The following is a 19,997-nucleotide window of genomic DNA, read 5'->3' as shown; positions in this document are numbered from 1 at the left end:
AGACTCCAGTTGCCTGTGAGATCCAACATACACTTTCAGTTTCAGCAGAAGTTTTGCTCTTTTTTTTTTTTTTTGCAACATAAAGCGCAAACATCCTGTGTGTCAAAGTGTGTCAGTCCTCAAAGTTATTTTAATAATACTGCTCACATTTCAAGCTATTGTATCCAAACTAAAATACATGTTAACTATTCCACTGTGCACTGCAGCATCCTTCAGTGAAACCATCCAGAGGTTTGTCTTCATCTGTAACATGACTGGTTGTGAAGAGAAGATGCAGAAACAACAGCTCAGAATAATGTGATGCTCAGAATTTTCTCAGCACTTATTGTGTTAACAGTGGTGAGGAAATAAGGTATATCATTTCCTGCTAGCAAGTTGCTCTGACAACAAAATGATAAGAGGAAGTGGTTTTCACAGCTTTGCTGTTAAGCTGCTATGGCTTTACCTCTTTTGAACCCTTTGGCACATAATTCACACAAATAATATAATGTTGAACTACACTCACCAGGTATTAGAAATCACACCAGATACTCTCTTTGAATCACTTGCAGGGCTGAGATAAAAGCTAACCTCATCTATGTGATAACTGGCTGCTGGCTGTGATTTTTACTTAAAGAGTTGCTTCAACATCTCACAAGCTCTGACAAAACTTAAGTGTTTGACACATTAAATATATTTAACAGGACATTGCAATTTTAATTTGGATATTTGAATGTCAGATGCAATAAAGATGTATGATATATTTGTCATTCTATTATTTTTAGTGCAGGTTTGTTAAGAGGTCTTGGACACTTCTGAAATTTCACTGACAATTAAGAATGCAAAAATAACAGTCATTTCTCAATGAACTGTATTTATAGAGGAGTATATAGGGACATTTTAACTAAACCGCTGTTTTACATGTACAGGATAATACTGCCACATGAGCACAGCTCAGGAGCAGCAGGACAAAAAAAGAAAGAAAGAAAGCGTTTTGCAGATTGTAATACATGTCAAAATGAAAGTCTTAAAGTATATTCAGACAATATAAAGAACTTCTGTTTATATTTCAGTTTAAATTATGCAAAATAATCTTACAAATTCTAGCTACCTCCACATCCCAACTATGTTTCGCATTCTCTCACATAAACACACTGCCTTTGTGCAGCTCTAAGAAAAGCTCAGGTTTCCTTGAACTGCCACAGGAAAATGATCTGAGCCGCTGAAAGTCTTTGTTAAATAGAAAATGTGCTCAGAATGCTGCCCATTGAACAACTTGAGACACAGTTTGAGGCAGAAAATGAGGTTTCATTCTGTCAGCTATGACATGTAACTGAGGCAGATTCTGAGTCGGTCAGGGAAACCGTGGTTGCACCATCTCCTCGGCCCTGATCAACGACGACTGGTGATATCGGTGGCGAGAGGCAAAGTCAGCGTTTTCCTCTGTCAGTTGCTTGGTTTTCAGTCCAACCCCAGACAGACAGGGTGTCACTATGATCTCATCCTGGGGAGATCCTTTTCGCCTGAAAGACAAGAAAATATTGAGAAACTGATTTCAGCAGAAGGTGTGATGCAGGAAACCATCGAAAAACTTACATCGTTGACATTCATTGTTTATTCATATAATTTCTTCCATGGTATGACTTAATAATACAAATACAAGTAGATTATTGCCCTTAAAAGAGGCCTAACGTACCCTATTAACAGACAACAGCTTTTTTGTATTTAGCCATCAGTCTGTCATTCCTAAATACTGACTCTGACTAAACATTCTTCATTGCAACAATAAAAACAGAAAATACCTGAAAATGCTATTCAGTGTTGATTTTAGCCACTTGAAAAAGCTGAACTGAGCTGCAATACCTGTAAACAGATTGAAATGGTGCTTTAATAATTACACATTTAAAATTGCTGAACTTCAACTTATTTCATGTCATTAGAATGTGAATTTGTAGCACAGACGGGTAGTTGCTCCGCTGAGATTTCATCGTTCGCCTGTGGGACAAATGTTTAACACTTGCAGCGCTTGTGCTCATAAATGTCGTGAGTCACGCAGCTAAGGCACGTTGTAATGTGGTGAGTTCAACACACAGATGCAGGGTGTCCCTTCCAGCTATTCTAGCAATCCTAAGCCACAACAGCTGCCGGGCTGCCAGGCAAAGAGACCGTAAGTGAAAGTCCCAGCAGAGTAGCTAGCAGGTCACATTATTACTGAACACAGGGCGACCTAATCTAAATGCTAAGGTGTAAAACTGCACATGAGGAAGGCTTTTGTTGGACATAATGGGATAATCTAAATCATCTACTGAGACACTAAAAAAAAAAAAAGCATAGAAATCATGATTCAGGTTACTATAGTTATAAACAGCTTCAAGTTACACAAGTTTATGGAATCGGTTGTAACAAGTATGGCGTGTGGCAGGAGTTAGGATTATCTTTATCTGTTCAGAAAACTTATTAAATACCAAACAACAGAGTGTATCATTAAATATTTTCACTGAACTCTATGCTTGATTGAATTCAAGTGGACTGACTAAAGTGGAAAATTGGACTAAACTTTGAAAGTTTAAAGATCTGTTTGACATATGAAATCAAACAGTCAAAAAGATACACGTTTCCCAACTAAAGGGAGGCTGTGACCACACATCCTTAAAGTGAACAGGACCGAGTGTTTCTAAACAGAAAATGATGGGACGCAAGTCACCTATTGGAAGTCCAGGACTTGTTTTCCCGATGTAGAAGAAGAGCAGCACAGCAACTAATATGTTGGCTAAGGCATAAATCCACTGAATGACAAACATAATCAATATGGAGCTCAATGCCTACAATGAAAGACACATACATATTCACATTATTCATTCAATTTTGCAAAAATGTGCTAAAAATATGCCACAAGAATTGAAAGAAACACAATATAGCATGCAGTGTGTCATCTACCCCGATAAGAGCAATCCAGCGGTTACAGAACTTTGCATAAAGGGAATCGTGCATGGGCTTGATTTCAATACTCTGGTGTTCTGCTTTACCTCCAGCACCTGAAAGATTTAAGAAGGTGTTGGGTTATTACAAACAACGAACTTCTGTGGTGCACATTCTCATCTTTTATTAATCTGATTACCTGCGTTGGGATTCTGAGTCTCAGCAGCTGAATCCTGCTCAACAGGACATATTTTAGTACGACACTTGACCTGAGGCTGCTCTTCAGCTCCGAGCTTCCAGCATTCACTCTGCCCCTCGCCTTCCTCCTCTGGTGGAACTGAATTTGTCTCCTCTCCTTTCTCTTCTGAGAACATGTTGCTGTTCAGGTCCAAACCAAAGCTGTCCATCAGCTTCTGCTTTGCAGCAGCCTTTTTGCCCTTAGGTTTGCTGCTCAGCTCTTGCGTGGGCGAGGCCTTCTCAGCTCCACAATCAACATTAGAGACAGGAGGAAAGATGTGGTCCATGTCCCTGGTGAACTCCAACAGAGTGCCTTTGCTCTGCGGACTCTCTCCTCCACTCCCATAGTTGGGGAGAGCGGCCTCGATCAGTGGTCTGGAGCTCTGCCTGGTGGACCTGCGCTGGTTTCTTTTGGCCAGGATCAAGGCGCCTTGCTTGTCTTTGGTCTGCAGCTGGAAGGTCATGGCCACACTGAAGTAGGAGTAGTCGATGAAGCTGTACGTTAGCATGAAGTTAATGGTGACGATGGGTGCCAGAACATTGACCTGGCCGATGAAGATGAAGGCCATGGTCAGCAGGCTGGTGAGACAGATAGCCGCTACTGGGGTCCTGTTTGGGCCTTTCTGTTGGAGAGAGCAAATATCCGTCATCTCACATCACATGGAAGTCGACAAAACTAATGTAGATACATTCGGTGAGCTTGCATTTTTGGACAAATTTGAAGTTTGCCATTTTGTTTCAGGTAAATAGTCCTACTCAGTTAAGCTGACTACTTCATGGAAGACTTTGGTGACACAAATAGATCCGTTTTTAATCGACTTGTGAAAAGCTGACATTTTGGAAACCAATGAGTTTCACAGGACAGTGCAACTGTTTAAAATTACACAATGCAGAAGAGACAAAGAAGAATGTTTCTTGTGCCACATCTATCGTTTATTCAAATTAAATGAATGTCATGAGCCTCAGGTTGAACTTAAGTTAAATAAAACTTCTATCAATGATAACAAGGTTTTGTTGTGCCTTTAGTTTTAAAAAGATCCCCTTTAATAGTTGGATTGACAAAACAATAGCAAAGGAATGATCACCCATTCAGGAATGAGGTATTTTACGTTGCCGATAAGCGCTTTTAAAGTAGAATTTGGATTATTGTGTAATTATCATAGCAACCACAATACCTTAAAACTATTTTCTCACCACAATACTGCCGCAAAAAGTGAATCATTCCAAAAAATCTTCCCATGACTTCATCCGGCCTTTTTCTGGCTAACCTGACACTGAGCCGCTGTGACGCCCATGAGAAAGGTTTTCCCACTTTCAGAAAAGTATTGATGCTATTTTTCCATTAATATTCTGTCATCAGATTTAAATCACATTTAGAACATCAGTTCAACTGCACAGTTAAACAATATATGCATGGATACAATTCAAACAAGGCCTAATGGCTACTTTAGATTCCTGAAAAACAAACAAAATTAAAAAAAAAAAAAAATCAATGCATTGAATCAGACTATGTAAAATTCCTTTGATCGCTGTTTAAATGGTTTTAACATGTGGACCATTAAGCACTTTTACTTCCCAGGTCCTCTCACACAGTTTAAGGAGTGCTGCTGTGTGCCTGGCGGGCCTCCAGAGCATACAGCGGAGCAGGGCCCTGCCCGTCGCCCTTCCTGCGTTTGTTCTGCAGCTTTGATTTGGGCCAAGATGTCTAGGGCCTCATTCCAGCCTGCTGAGAGAGGTCAAACACTGCTGCCACCCAGGGAAGTCTGAGGAAAACTGGGGTGGACGGGGTCAGGTCGTCAACGTGACTGAGCGGGTGTGCGAGTAGCAGCAGTGTGTCGTAACTCTTGACTGCATGAAGTCAGTCCACTCTCTTCCATGCAGTCTGCACTCTATAATTAGGCAGCCCCGTAACTTTTTTCTGCTCAGTCCAAACACCACACCCCCCTATACATCCAGACGAGACACACTTATTTGGTTACAATATGCCCATTACTGCAGGTAATCAGGGCAGTATTTCTCTTCCAAACTCCACATGGGTCCTGTTTGAGCGACCAAATAATACAGTCAAGATGCTGATGTCTGAAGTTGCAATTCAGTTAGTGGAGAATTTTACAGAGTCAGACTTGTAAATGCTCCTTTTATGTCTGAGTGTATATACTTAGATTTAGGTAACAGAAGGTTTAAATCAGGTTTTACGTATCTTGGGAAAGGAGACATGATGCATGTATGCTTAAAGAAAGAATGGGAACTTATTACAAGTCTGAAATCGTAATCTGTTAATATAAAGCAGGGAACCAAATCTATTAATTTTTCAAACTCAGGATCCATGTACTGACTTTAAACAGGATTTTATATCTTATTGCACAGTTTTGCGCAGTAAATGGAGTTTGCTCAGATGCCACGATGGTAGAACTCTTTACTTTGCAGTTTGGTGCTACTCTGGATGAGCTTAAAAAAAGATTTATAATTATTTTTAAGTGCTATTCGCACGGTAAGAGTTTTATGCTACATTATTCGAAATCCTTTTTATTCTATTTTTTTTAATCTGGTGTATAATGTTGGTCTGTCTCTCTCCCTCTCTTGGTGCATTTTCAAAGTCAAGGATGAACCTTGATGCATTCAAGATAATACTTAATAAAAAAGGCAGGCCATCAAACTTTGGAGAAGCCTCACACTGGGCCTTTGAGCTCTGCTTCTGACAGAAGCCGTTTCTACATGAGCTGAGGCTAATCTCAGGCTAATGCTTGGATTACTGTCCTACCTAAAAGGCACTCTGGGACATTAAAATGCATCCATAGGCTTATCAGACACAGAGCAAGTATGAAAATAAGAACTGACTGTTGCACTGCAGGTTACTCTAAGCATTACATATTTACCACTACCTAAAATGCCCCAAAATAGTGCAGTGGTGCTTTTACCTGGTTATGATTACTGTGATGATCATCTTATTCAAAGTGAGGTAATCATCTAAATATGTTAATGTGACTATTTTAGTTGTCAGTATTGCTCATTTAACTGCACGGGTGCACAAACCCTCACTACGTATTCTGATTTGACATCATGGGGAGTCTAGCTCATATTTCTCAGCATGCTGTTAAAGTCCAGACATTCCTCCTTTCACGACTCCATCCGTCCATCCATCCACCCACCCCTCGTCCCAGGAAGGCCAGAGAGGGGATGACCCTTTCTTGGGCGATGCACTGGAGGATCCTGGGTGCTCCGTACAGGCCGCCCATGCAGGAAGCCAGAGAAGAGATGTAGAGGCCCAGCAGAAAGAGGAAACCCACCAAGGAGACCTGGAGGAAGAGGGAAAACAAACAGAGGGTGAAAAAGGATGGGGTGGGGTTGAGAGCTCACAACAGCTACACCCAGTTCAGTTCCGCTGCAGCCAGCCCCTTATAAAAACAATGAGAATTAACCACTGATGGACAAGTCAAGGACTTCTGTGATTGGGTGAAGCAAATCTAATGGTTAAACACTGCCTCTCAATAATTTGATGGTAATTGAGAATGATTAGTGATCGTTTTTCCCATTTTGCAGAAATATTACACTGACTGTACACTGAAGCAAAGTGACAACCTGCCAGCAACAGTTTGGAGTTGGAAGTCTTTGCTGCTGTCCGTAGAAGCACCATTTATCAAGGTCCGTTTGTTATGTCAACTCATACAAGAACAATCCTTGATTCATCCCTTTGTGTTATTTAATATGTGTAACTCTGGCTACATAAAATGAACATGTCATGCCCAGTTTTCCAAACACAGCCAAACAAATGGTCTGTTGCTGGGAATTCATTATACAAAGACCAAACATCCACACAAAAGACAAAACTTTATATGCGTTGTAAGTAAAACTGCAGCACACTTTGAAACAAATAAGTTGATTCTTATTCTTCTATCCCTACTTTTGTTTTACCTTTTGGACGTGGTGACTCAGGTATTAGAACACACAGCATTAATGTTATATTATAAATAAAATACAGTGAAATACTGGGGCTTAATTGTTGTGATTTGTGTGCTTTTTTTTAAGTCTCTCTCTCTCAGAAAGCTGTTTACAGTTTTAATCACTCTATGAAATGTGTGCACATTATTCAACTTGTCTGTCCTGATTTAGATTTATTAATTGAAAAAAGTGCTGTATTTTGTTTGTATTTTACCTATTAAATTTTCAATTTAAATAAAATAGTTGGTGTGTTAGTGTGATAAGGTGCTAAATAAATAAACTTGATTGCTCTATAATCTAGCCAGAGAAAAATGAGTCAAAAAGAGTGTAAAAGTGGGTGACTGCTCCCCCATCTAAATAAAAGGAACAACGCTATACACCTGGTGAAGGAGGCTGCTTGAACCCACGCCCCCCACCCCCCCACCCCCCCAAAAAAAAAACCTGCAAATCATGATCATTTCCACATTAGCAACATAGGAAAGTGAATGTTTGGTTTGTGTACAGTGAGAACCTGAAGCAACCACCACACACCAACAAAGTGAGCCACGGTGGGGAATCCCCTCACCTCAACCCTTCTGTTGGAAACCTTTTCTCACAGGCAAGGATGGAAATGCGGTGGAGTTTACCTTTTCTGCTATCAAGAAGTCATAGCGCAGAGCTTCTCTGGTGCAGATGGCCCCCAGGAGGAAGACAAAGACCAGATACAGGAACCACCTGTGGGTCACCAACAGTACACCACACTGGATTGTTAACAACTGCTCCTTTCTCACTATTAATAGTAGAATTGAGTCATGAAAACTTCACTGAGGAATGACTGATATGGTGGCAGTAGGAATGTTGTTTGTTTGGTCTCTGCAGTGAAAGTGGAAATGCTTGCCCTTTCGAAAAGACACTAGTCACTGCTATGAGACAACCTCAAAAGTAAAATCAAAGCATCTGGAAATCCCTATTTTGGATGGATCAAACCACGAGGAATTCACATTAAAGTGTAATTACACAGATATTTGCCATCACATAATCCTTCCTTTAAAATCTTAATTTCTTTCTGTATAATCACTAAAGTGGGGTCTTTGCACCTGTACTGTGGTTACAGTCCTGCATACTGCATTGTGTCGTCTTTTACTGTTGTTTTTCCATTAAACTATATTATCATGAGTGTGCTAGTGGTGGGTTTGGTGTGGCGTCATACGAGGTGAAGACAGCTGCGAGTGTTCCCACAGGGATGTTGTGTTCGGGCCGCTGAAGGTCTGAGCTCATGTTGAAGCCTGCCATGACCCCTACACACACAAACCACAAAAATGTACACAACATGCTGTACAATACAAAATGTATTTTTACACTGCATGTACAGCTGCAAGAATGGAAAGCTGGGCGTCTTCATGCAAGGGACGATGGAATCAAAAAGGAGACGGTGGGGGTCTACTCACCTGTAGCAGCTGGGAAGAAAACCCCAAATACTGTGAAGAAGTTTTCTCCGGTGCTATAATCTGGTTTTGTGTTACTGCTGAGCAGCTCGGGTGAGTAACCAATGAAACCATGCTCTGCAAGAGGAGGCAACAAGAGGAAAAGCATATCAGGACAAGAGCTTCAGCAGCATTTTTTCACAGAGTCAGAAGCATCAAGCTATCCACTGCCAGCACCGATTATTCTCACGTCTGTCTGTTCTGCATCATGCCACGTTGACTACCTTGAATGACAAACTACAGTACCGACACCTCTGCTGCTGCTGTTTCGAAACAACTCTCAGTATTTGAAAAGACACTGTCACCACAAGGTCTAATCTAGTTCTGATCTACATGTGGAGATGGAGTGGTGCAGTTCCCATGATTATTATCTGTAATTTCATGACACGTATGCAAACTCCTTCTGTTAAAGACACAACAATTTATTTCAGCTCTACACTTTGCTACATTTTCACCAGAACTTCTATACACTCTTTAGACCAGAACAAGCAATTCACTACACAACATCTAACTGCAAATGACAATATAAGTGTTTTCCTAAATTGCTCTTCTAATATTCATGTGACCTCTGTGAAATCAGTTCATGAAAGAACTTATGGGAAATATGACTGATCACCTTTTAGGGTAATCAAAAGCAGATTTATTTCCTCAATCCAAAGTAAATAAATGACCTCATTTTTCAGAATTGTTCAATGTCCATCACAATGACACACGTGGAAGTTTTAAGTTGACTTTCTAACACTAAATAAGGGGGGGAAAGTGAAACTGTAGTGTAAGATTCCAGTCTGGCAGCTGTTGTTTTGCCCCACACACAGTAGGAATTTTGGTGCAGACACTCATGAATTAACTATCAGCATCAGTAATGTCACACAATCATTCCTGTGGTGTTTTTATTTGCTTGTTTTTGCTTTGTTTTAGCATTTAGCCACCACATTTGCCCTAACTTTTATTAGCTTTTTACACAGCAGTTCAAGGGAAGATCAATTAGAATAGAAAACACATCACACATTAGCAAAGATCTACTGCAACAGACACCTAATCCTTATACAAGATGCCATAGGTTTTGAAAATATGGCATTTCATATGAATAGTTATTATAGGCCCCCAAGTTCAAACAAAAAGATCCACTTTGCCTCTATCATGGCCAGAAACATAACAGAAAAAGAACCTAATCTGAGGTTGCAGCATGCATTTCAGTCAAAATAAAAGGCAACAACAGGTAATGATAGCCTGTAGAGGTACACAGTCTGAATGCAGCACAGATCAGTTCAGTTTAGGTCACTTTGTAGAATGAGTGAGTGGAGATTGTTCTCCATATGTGGGGGCCATTTAAACCACACAGTCTGAAGGACCCGCCTATGTTACAACACCGGACATTTCCCCCTTGGTTATCTTGTGATGGGAAAGAATGTGTTCTCTCAGATTAATGACATGTTTATCCAAAAGGAAGTCACCACCCTTTTCAGAAGCTCAGCAGCTTCCAAGTTTGAGAGAAAGAATCAAAGTGAGCGAGAGAGGGAGACAGAGAGTGAGAGTGTGCATGCTCATTTTTTTCCCCTTTTGTTATAGACAAATGGTGACAACCACAAGTGCTGCATATACTTTTGGTTCCAAGTTCGCATAATCTCCAGGATATGAGGAATAAAAACTGACATGAATTGGGTCTAGCTGAAACTCCTGTTAACTCTGCCCTCTGTCCAACAACCAGGATCTAACAAATCCAGGGCAGTGTGCACCATGAGCTCCCCACCCATATTACAACATCATACTCCAACATCCAGCTCTGCCAGCTCTCACAACTGAGCTCTCAGAGAATTCAGCCGAGGGCGTTCACATGTTCCTGACACTTTTCCTATGGACGTGGATAAAATGCTAACATTTACCATGCGTCAGGACAAAATGTTCCCTTGGGTTCCACAGGATTAATCCTCACATACATACAACTGTACTGTAAGAGAACAACCAGATCAAATGTATTTGGGGGTTATGATTTGTTGTTGGGCCCTGGTTGCCTGCAGTGCACTCAGCATGCTACACTGTCGGTGGCAGCTTCAAAATATTTCTCACTACTTCCACAAATCATTTCTTGATATCAGTCAGTGTGTGGTACTTTGAGGAAAAGATAGTTTATTTAGGAATGCTACCATGTGAGCCCAATAAGAAAAATAACAGAGAAAAAACTAAATTCTGACATATTTACCTATAATAATGTCAGTTGTTATAGCATCTTTTTGGTTCATTCCAAATTCCCAGTCAAACATGAAAGCAAACAAATCATAACATACACAATTGCTTGCTTTTTATACGGACTATTAATTAAGTTTTCAACATGCAGATCATTATCTCTAATGTCCATTTTGGCACTTTTAACCCTTCAAAAGAACAACTATGCTCATAAATTACACATCAGCTTGGGAGCAAACCACAAAACCTAAACTTATTTGCAACTGTGCTCATTTGGTAAAGAGGATGCTCGTGCTATTTGTGATTTGTGTGTATGTGGTGCTTGTTGCTGCTTTAGTGAATCAGGCCCCCTGGTTGGTAATCCAGTGTTGACATAGGGCTGATATTGAGTTTAACCAGTGACAGCAGTGTGGCTCCATTTTGGTGCAGACTGAAAGAGGATTGTTGTAAAATTGTATGTGTGACATAGAAGTTGTGAACCTCATCTCAAAACCTTCTATATAATACAGAGTAAGAAGATAATTCCAGCTGACTTAGCTGGTGATCCTCCTAGATTTTCCTCACACCTCCTGCTGGTTTCATAAACTACTGGATGGATTGCCATTAAATTTGGTGCAGATATCTATCATTTCCAGAGGATGAGGTTTTATGACCGTGACTTTGCTTTATAAGCCTACAGACCCGCCATGTTTTTGGACAAAGCTGTGGCGAGAGTGTCCTCATTTAGTTCTCTTATTCTTTGAAAAGCAAGTGTAAAGGTGGAGTGGGGCTCCTTTCTGAGCTCAGCATTCCTCTGATACACACTGGAATGTGTAGTCGGATTACATGAGCATCTGAGGCTTCTCCCTCTGTCTAACTGACCTCTCACTCTCCCACACCAATCACTGCAGTGCATGGACAACAGGGCACGCTGGGATTTTACAGAGGTGGGGCAGGTCCCACTGGAATGATCGAGAATTATACATTAGAGTTCGGATCACAGGGAGAGATGATGTGGCGGTCTCTGGAGTCGCAGCGGGCTTCAGATCTCTGTTCCGGCCGTCTCCCTTTGTCATTTTCCAAAAATGTGGGTGAGTCTGGTTAACACCCTAAAACCCCAGACCCAAGGAGCACATTATGGCTTCCTGTTGTGTGGAGAATCGACTTCAACTACAAGGACAGGGCTGGGCGTGTCAGATTGTAATTCATCTGTGCGCCACAGTCACAAGGGTTTGTGGTGAAACTGTTTGGTTGGAGAGACAATACGCTGGCAGTGTTACTGACCAAACGAAATAATTTACAACTCTGGAAGAGCACAATGGGAAATGCATTCTCCTCCCATCAGACATGGTAAAGCACTATTTTGAGCTGTCTTACATGTTGTAACCGTGCAGTTCTTCAGCTCTAACCCCACCTGTCATGCTGCTGCAGCAAGGATTCGTCACAGTTCACTCGCTGAACTGGCCCTTGTTGGTCCAAGTCAGAGTTCAAATACGTACATAATAAAGCCCCAAAATTCATCTTCTCATATTACTAAAGAGCCATAAACTGGTCTTGATTTAAATGAATAGCAGCACACGTCTGGCCTAGAATGTAGCGAATAAAGTGGGTGACTGCCAATATTGCAGAACTGAAATAGTTAACAAGAGGCAGTAAAAGCCAACACCATTTAGTCATTCCCCTATTTTTGTTGTTCTTGGAGGTGTAAGCCACTAAACCTGCTTATAGGCAGAATGCAATCATCGACACCAAGAACAACAATTTTCTGCTGGTTGATTGATTAATATTTCAACTCTAAGTTTGACTCCTGATCATAAGAGTATTGACAAGATGATGTCGTTAAACGTTAAAATGCCTATATTTGCCAAGCATACTGAAAAGCTGTATAACTTAAACTGCATAATTAAAGCTCTAATAGACATTACTTGAACGATGAGGCATGTCTTAGCTGTGGTAGTGAAGTACAATTGCGTGTGAAACCAACCACACTGATAGTGTTGCAAAGTTTACACAGGGGCCATGTTATCAAGCTATGACCAAATGATTTTGGCGGTGGCTCCTTTTCCTTCAGGATGTGCCTCAGTGTTCAGCGAGTTCAGTCTAATCTGGGCTGTTTCAGCCAGCTTGGGGACCTGTTGGTGCTCTGCCAACCATGAGGTCACCAAAACACACACAGCAGCTCTTAATTGGAAAAACCTGGAGTACCCATTATGGCTGGTTCTCCCGCTGTTTCTGGGGACGGCAAACCGGCCTCCACTTACTGTGCTGTAAAGCAGACAAGGAACTGGGAGGGGTTTAGTCTGGTTTCAGTGGCTCAGACAGGGCTACCTGAAGTAGTAAAGTGGATTCTTGTAAAAACTAACCCCTACCTAACACTGGGCATGTAGCCAGATTTCTTTGGAGTCCGGAGAAATGCAGTGCTGTATGTATGTATGTATGTATATGCATGATTTATCGTGTGAGCTTGGTTATATGCTTAATAAAATAAGCATTTTTGTGGTTAAAATGTGTCGTTGACAGACTAGCTTGAAATCTGGACTACTTTTCTCTTTTCACAGGACAGGACGCTGATAATCACTGAGAACAGGAAATGTGGGAAGGACTTCCTGAAGGCCAACAAAAGAATATAATCTCCTCAAAAAACAAAACAAAACAGAATTTCCTCCCCATAAAAAAACAAAAATCTCAACAAACACAATAGCAGTTTAAAACTTAGCTTAAAATACAACAACAGGACATCAGCACCAAAGCCAAACAGTCAAATGAGAAAGGAGTGTATTGGTGAAGAAAAGCAGGTTGACAGTCAGTAGATGACCGAGTGATAAAATAAATTATACCACAGCGACACCTACTGGCATGAGCAGGTTATCAAACTTTTTTCTGTTATACTGCCTCTTTGGAAGGTGGACAATATTTTTTGCAGTTTTACCTGCTGGTAAAAACTTACTACAAATGGAGCCAACTTGAACTGAACATGAATCACATGTTTCTTTTCACACATTTCTAATTAGTTATTGATGAGAAAAAAGTGAAGATGTAACTCTACCTATACAACATTAACTAAGGACTTTAAAGCAAGATTAACTTGTTTTAATTTCCACTTGTGTGTTTGCTGTTTTTCTGTCTCCCTCTGTTCATCTTGTACTATCATCTCATTAAACTTTGTAAATAAAACATGCAAACCTCCAAGTCTTGCCAGCATCACTCCTGAACTGTTCCCTGAACAACAGTGGCAGATCCACAGACTTCTCTACAGCAGGAAAACTACAGCTAGAACAAAAGTATTAAGTTACTGTAAGACAACACAGCAGTTAACATATTACTTACATCTCTGTTTGGCAAGTCAACTGTCTGCAGTGACAAATGCTCATCTCATTTCTCCATGTAGTGCCACTTCTTTTTTTCTGTCCTGCTGCCTGTGACATTGAAATCAATCCTAGAGTGCTATCCTGAAAGATGCCTAAATTCCTAAACTGCATTTTAAGGAGCTTTGTAGACTTGAAGAGCCTTTACACACGGACCCAAATCGCAAAATACAGTGGTAGGGTCTAACAAAACACGGGACAGATGATGCAAATGTACTACACATCAGATTTCATTCACGTTGCTTTCAAACAGCAGCTCCGAGGCAAGAATGTCTGATTTGTTAAATGTCTGGTCTCCACTTCTCTCTTCTCTTGTCTCCTCCACTCACATCTCAGGTGGGACTAAGATGTGAGGAGAGGAGTCAAGGACCTACGAACCGAGATACGAGAAGACAGTGTGGGCTGCCAATCTTTTGTTTCCATCTATGGTTACGTATTAGTGCCATTTAAAAAGATTACCGACTTAAATATCCTCATTTTACGATCTGATACTTATCCAACTTGTTCCACTGTTTGGCTTCAGCTGCTGGTTCCTGAAGTAAATACTGATACTAAATGCTGCTCCATACTCACTGAATAATTCATGACAGAGGCAGACACACAAAACATCAGCATCACTAAACGGTTTTTAAAACACATACTATTAATCTTAGCTGTTGATGATTTAAACAGCTCATGCTTTGACCCTTACTAATTACATATTGAGGCGGCATTCTTACTGAAATTATGCAATGCCAGTTCTTTCATTTTTTAGCCCCGTTTATCACCGTTTCAGATGGTGCATGGTATTCTCAATATTTTGGCTGTTCTGCTGAAATTTCCTGGAAATGTATGTCCAATATATAAATATTTGTAATTTGTAGAAATGCTGCTTCACAATTTTTGCCATTCATATAATTCTGGGGCACACACTGACTTAAACCTCCTCTTGTCCTGATTTACAGGCAGCAAAATATTTTGTTTCCTTGTCTAATAAAAAATCCAAAATTCAGCAAAAAAAAAAAAAAAAAATCCCCAAATTTCTGAACATTTGCAAAGCCTTCAGGAAGAGAATTCCAATAATTCCTTAAAAGCTTTATTTTCAAAAAAAAATCCCTGAAATTTGGCAAGAAAATTCTTGTAAATATTTTCAAAAAATGAGTAAAAATCTTCCAAAAATCCTAAAAATATTTAAAGCGATTTCATATATACATCAGTAAAACTTCTAATATTTTCTTTAAGAACATTTACAAAAAAATCCGCCAAAATCCAGCAAAATTCGCTGGATTTTGGCGGATTTTTTGTGAATGTTCTTAAAGAAACATTTAACATTTCTTTTTTCCCCACTAAAAAATGTTCAAAGATTTCCCAAAAATGTTGAAAATGTGGACATCAGAAGTTTCCCTGTAAAAATGTATTTTTTCCCCACATTTTCAAACTTTAAAACGGGTCAATTTTGACCCGCAGGACGACACAAGGATTAAATGAGAATTATGTTTGGTTTAACATGCAGTAGAGCATTAGAATGAGAAAACACAAAAACTCCTCTAAGGATTAAATTCTTCCCACAATCCTTGCACACCTTTGTATATGCATCCCTTACCTGGATCGAGGTGCGTGAAGGTGCCAATTACAAAGTCCAGTGTGGAGACAGCCAGCACAGCCAGCAGCAGCAGCTGGAGTCGGACAATCCACTTGACACCAGCCAGGTTGATTCCAAGCAGGGCTAACAGCACTGCTGCCGACATGCCGCGCACTGCCCACTGGCTTTGTAAAGCCAGCAGCTCTGCCACCGACTCAGAGAAGCCTGTGATGTACATGGCTCCAGCAACACACTGCGGGATACACAACATAGAGGAAGGATGGAAATTAAACGTATGTATTTTAATCAAATCTTCTTGTCACATTACAAACAATGAATCAGCCTACAAAAAAACAACAACTTGTATCTGCTACTCACCTGTCCAAACACATAGAGGAGGCCTACGGTGCCCCCCACCCGGCTCCCCAGGACAGTGGAGATCATGGAGTAGATTCCTCCGCTGCCGGCACCACAGTGCTCACACACTCCGATCCCCGACATCACCGTCACCAGAGCTACCAACACAACCATGGAGACGAGGAACATCCCGAGCAGCACTCCCGTGTTCCCCTGCAGGATGTCAGGACACAAAATACTGAGACATTACTATACATATCTGCAGCTGTAAACCAAATATATGATAGATGTACAGCTTCTCCTATACATATCTGCATGTCCTGACTTTATACAGTGTATCTGCTAAACGCTTTATAGCTTCATATCTTTCTAACAGAGACAGAAACTTGTGTCTTGTCTCCCGCATTGCAAACTATGCCATATTCTAGCCACCAAGCTAAGCCCAAACAGATGCAGCAATTGCAGTCCTTGGCTCTTTGCAGCTGTGTCCTGTGATAACGCAAGTCCATTGTAGTGTTTAGGATCAACTGAGTGACACATTTAATTATGGTTGCAGCTAAAAATAAAAAAGCCTCCATAGAGCGGAACAAAACTGTAAAGAATGACAACAACAACACACTATTACCATGTTTGAAGCTGGATGTTAGAAGGCATAAAAGTGAAAACATACAGAACACTGCAGTGGCATAACATAGTTTCACTTCAATAAATGTACAAAGGACCAAATATCTCACCAGAAGATCAGAACAAAGATTTCTGCTCCTCTCCTATTTATCATCTCATAACCCCTGAGATTTATCAGGAGTCCCTGTATATAAAACTGTGTGTAAAGTAATTTAAAGCAGCTCCATCCTTAGCCCCTACAACCACAACATGCTGCAGACACACTGATGCTTTTGTATTAATAATCTGAGGATATATCAGTAAGAAGGAGCACACCAGCACTTTTGACTTTCATTCTTCAAATACATTCAGCCATTACTGCCTATTTATAATCACCTACATTTCACTTTACATTGCTCTATTGGTCCTGGTACCTTAGTAAAAGATCTGAATACTTCTTCCAACACTGCTACACTACTTTCATCGCAATGTCGACAATCAAGTTTCTGCTGCACCGTCTGCACTGCAGTGATGTGGTCTGTTGTGGTGTTGAGAGGATGGGTAACACACTGGCAGAAAGTTATGTAACCAAGTGTTTGATGGTCAGGAGTAAAAACATGATTGCACTGAGTGGAAAAGTTGTATTTTTGGTCTTTTCAGGTGTGCTTGAATGTACAATTTGGTGTATTAAGTAGAACAACACACCGGGGGCATCTGGAGAGCTGTGGTATTGAAATGAAAAGAACATGAGGAAATTTGGATTCTCCCCCAAATTCCTCAGCAACTTCTCTAGATGCACAGTCCTGACCACTTCCATCACAGTATGGTATGGGAACTGCAGCAGTAAAGATAGGAAGGCTCTCCAGCGTGTCATTTACAGCACAACTTCACCTGTGAAGCAGCATTCCCGTCACTACATGAGATTTATATCACCCAGGTCACAAAGAGATGCTACATAAGTGTGAAAGCAAGGACCACCAGACTAAAAAACAGTTTCTATCCACAGGCCATTGGGCTACTAAATCACTGACTCACCTGCAAGCTCTATAAATAGCTATGTTTTGCACATATCAACATCTGTTCACATATGACAGTAATGCACAAGATGCTAACATCTGCACAAGGAATTTATTTCTTTTTTTTAAACTATTTTTATTCTATTTTAGTTCATATTACTTTGTTGCGTGAAAAGAACTTGTAAAAGAAGAATTTCATTACTCAGGGCAATAACTGTGTTTCTGCTGTATGTACAACAATAAAGTTCTTGAATCCTTAATCTTAAATTGACTCATGCTTAGAAAATTGTTTATAAACTACTGATATTTAGTGTTTTTGACACTTTTTGAGTGACCGTGCTCAAGTTCAAATCAGGAAAAAGTAACCAGTAGAAAGCGCAATGTTGTTTTTTTGTCATGTATCATTTTCATTGAGTTTAACTCGGATCTTTCCAGTTTTAATACTGTATTTTAATTTCATTATATCGTTAGTGTCTGTCTCTCTCTAATGCAAACAAGGATGAGAGGTTACAGTGTCTCTCACAGGACTGTGTAATTAGTCATACATACAAAAACACTCAGTGTTTACTAACCACCAGGTAGCCGGTACGCAGGAACAGAACCACGCCAAAGATGTTGATCATGCAGGTGGTGAAGACTCCATCCCAGGTGCCAAAGAGCACCGGCTCCCACACGAACAGTTTGATCCTCCACCATGGCTGACCGGACTCTTGAAAGCCCTGAACACAAAAGACACCTTATTTTTCAGATTTGAATCACATCACATGCTTCTACAACTTTTAAATGCAGTGAACCTTTCACCTGTGCGTCTTCATGGAACAGATCATGGACATGTGTGTTGGTGTCTTCCTCCTTCAGCAGCTCTGCTCCATCTCCCTCCTGCTCACAGCTGTGCACCGTCCAACTGATGGGCAGATTTTCCATTGCAATCTGATGCGATGAATATAAAACCACAGCATGAAGAAAAAAATGTTTTGCCTTCGTTAATAAATGACCACGGAAGGAGTTAAAGTGACTTAACCCGCCTGTTGTCCTCATTTACTGGCACCAAAAAATATTGTTTCCTTGTCTAAAACAAATCCCCCCCCCCCCCCACACACACACACACACACACACACACAAAATTCCCAAGATTTCAGACAATTTGCAAAACTTTTGGGAAGAAAATAATTTATAAAAAAATAATTCCTTAAAAGTTTCCCTTGAAAGTTTTATTTTCAAAAAAATCCCCCAAATTTGGCAAGAAAATTCTTGTAAATATTGTCAACAAAAAATTGTAAAAATCTTCCACAAAAATCCTAAATATATCTAAAGTGATTACATATATAATCACTAAAACTTCTATTTTTTAAGAAAATTCACAAAAAAACAATCAAAATCCAGCTAAACTTTTTTTTAGCATTTCTTTTTTCACCAAAAAATGTTCAAAAATTTCCCAAAAATTTTGAAAATGTAGACATCAGAAGTTTCACTGTGAATATATATATATATATATATATATATATATATATATTCCCATATTTTCAAACCTTAAAACGGGTCAATTTGACCTGCAGGACAACACTAGAGTTAAAAGTGTTGGTCCTGGTGCAGCAGATGGAGCATGAAGACACCCGGATACAGCAGGGTGTGAACTGTACATGACACCAATACCATGTAAATAAAACAATACGGCGTTATTAGCGTCACGGTTTAACCATAAGTTAAGCTAAAAACAGACAATTTAGCTAAATATTTGCTGACAACTTCTACAGATTCGTGCAGACACCGTCTAAGCCAAACCTAATTAATAAAAGTATCAATTTTAGGCGTCCTAGCTAAAGTAGCCTGCGCTCCAGGACATTCTTTCAGTTACTTTACTCTTAAAACAACGAGTTTCCGTCACTTAAAGTAACATTTTTGACAAAGGAAACATAAAAGTTTTCGTATGTATCCAAACAAATCTTCCCTGTCGAGCTGTATTCATCCTTGCGAGTGCGCTTAAATTAACAAATTTTTGAACAGAGTTTGGCTTGTTGCATTCAAGCAGCTTTCGCAGTCAAACTTTAAGCTACCTAAACCTTACCTTAAACAGTCTTGTATCATTCCGTGCTGCTAAATAAATAAAATAAATAGGTTCATCATTCCTCCTGATGAATTCAGCCGGTGTTTTGACAACGTGTTTTGTGAAAACGTCAGCAGCCACCAGGTAAGTCGGTGTGTTGTCACCTTTCCAGGGTGTGTTGCAAGATTTGCACAAGGATCATGTGTTGGTTTTGGCAAGCCCTGCTATCGGTAAGTTGACTAATGATTAGAAGTGAAATTGCACGTACCTGCAACCCTTATCTTTGTATTTGTGGGAATGCTTTCTAAAAGCACGTTTGGATTTCACGCCATCTGGAGGTTTTGGACCATG

The 19,997-nt window shown here is 40.2% G+C and overlaps 1 protein-coding gene across 2 annotated transcripts; it reads right to left on the bottom strand.

Annotated features, from left to right (window-relative positions):
- Positions 1-827: 827 nt before the first annotated feature.
- slc12a8 (solute carrier family 12 member 8) lies at positions 828-19,997 on the bottom strand. 2 transcript variants are annotated; one of them, XM_051959072.1, is made up of 14 exons: positions 19,668-19,997; positions 18,404-18,532; positions 18,175-18,321; positions 16,005-16,196; positions 15,648-15,879; positions 8,502-8,615; positions 8,264-8,351; positions 7,701-7,788; positions 6,285-6,431; positions 3,098-3,758; positions 2,917-3,014; positions 2,684-2,801; positions 1,782-1,842; positions 828-1,502 (listed from the first exon to the last, which is right to left on the bottom strand). In XM_051959072.1, exons 2-14 carry the CDS (start codon positions 18,524-18,526, stop codon positions 1,334-1,336), a joined length of 2,238 nt encoding a protein of 745 aa, XP_051815032.1. In that variant the 5' UTR covers positions 18,527-18,532; positions 19,668-19,997; the 3' UTR covers positions 828-1,333. The 2 variants fall into 2 exon arrangements, with proteins under 2 accessions (XP_051815032.1, XP_051815031.1); XM_051959071.1 differs by lacking the exon at positions 19,668-19,997 and having other exon boundaries at positions 18,404-18,656.

This window comes from Acanthochromis polyacanthus, chromosome 14 (genome assembly GCF_021347895.1).
Source record: "Acanthochromis polyacanthus isolate Apoly-LR-REF ecotype Palm Island chromosome 14, KAUST_Apoly_ChrSc, whole genome shotgun sequence".
Taxonomy (NCBI): domain Eukaryota; kingdom Metazoa; phylum Chordata; class Actinopteri; family Pomacentridae; genus Acanthochromis; species Acanthochromis polyacanthus.
This window is presented reverse-complemented; position numbering and strand designations above follow the sequence as displayed.

Bases quoted from the DNA above. Each gene is read 5' to 3' on its own strand.
- slc12a8 (XM_051959071.1), bottom strand. From the start codon at position 18,640: ATGAGGACAACAGGCGGGTTAAGTCACTTTAACTCCTTCCGTGGTCAT. The intron at 3,015-3,097 runs GTAATCAGATTA...TAAATCTTTCAG, and splicing joins GACTCAGAATCCCAACGCAG to GTGCTGGAGGTAAAGCAGAA. The intron at 1,503-1,781 runs GTATTTTCTGTT...CTTGTCTTTCAG, and splicing joins ACACTGAATAGCATTTTCAG to GCGAAAAGGATCTCCCCAGG.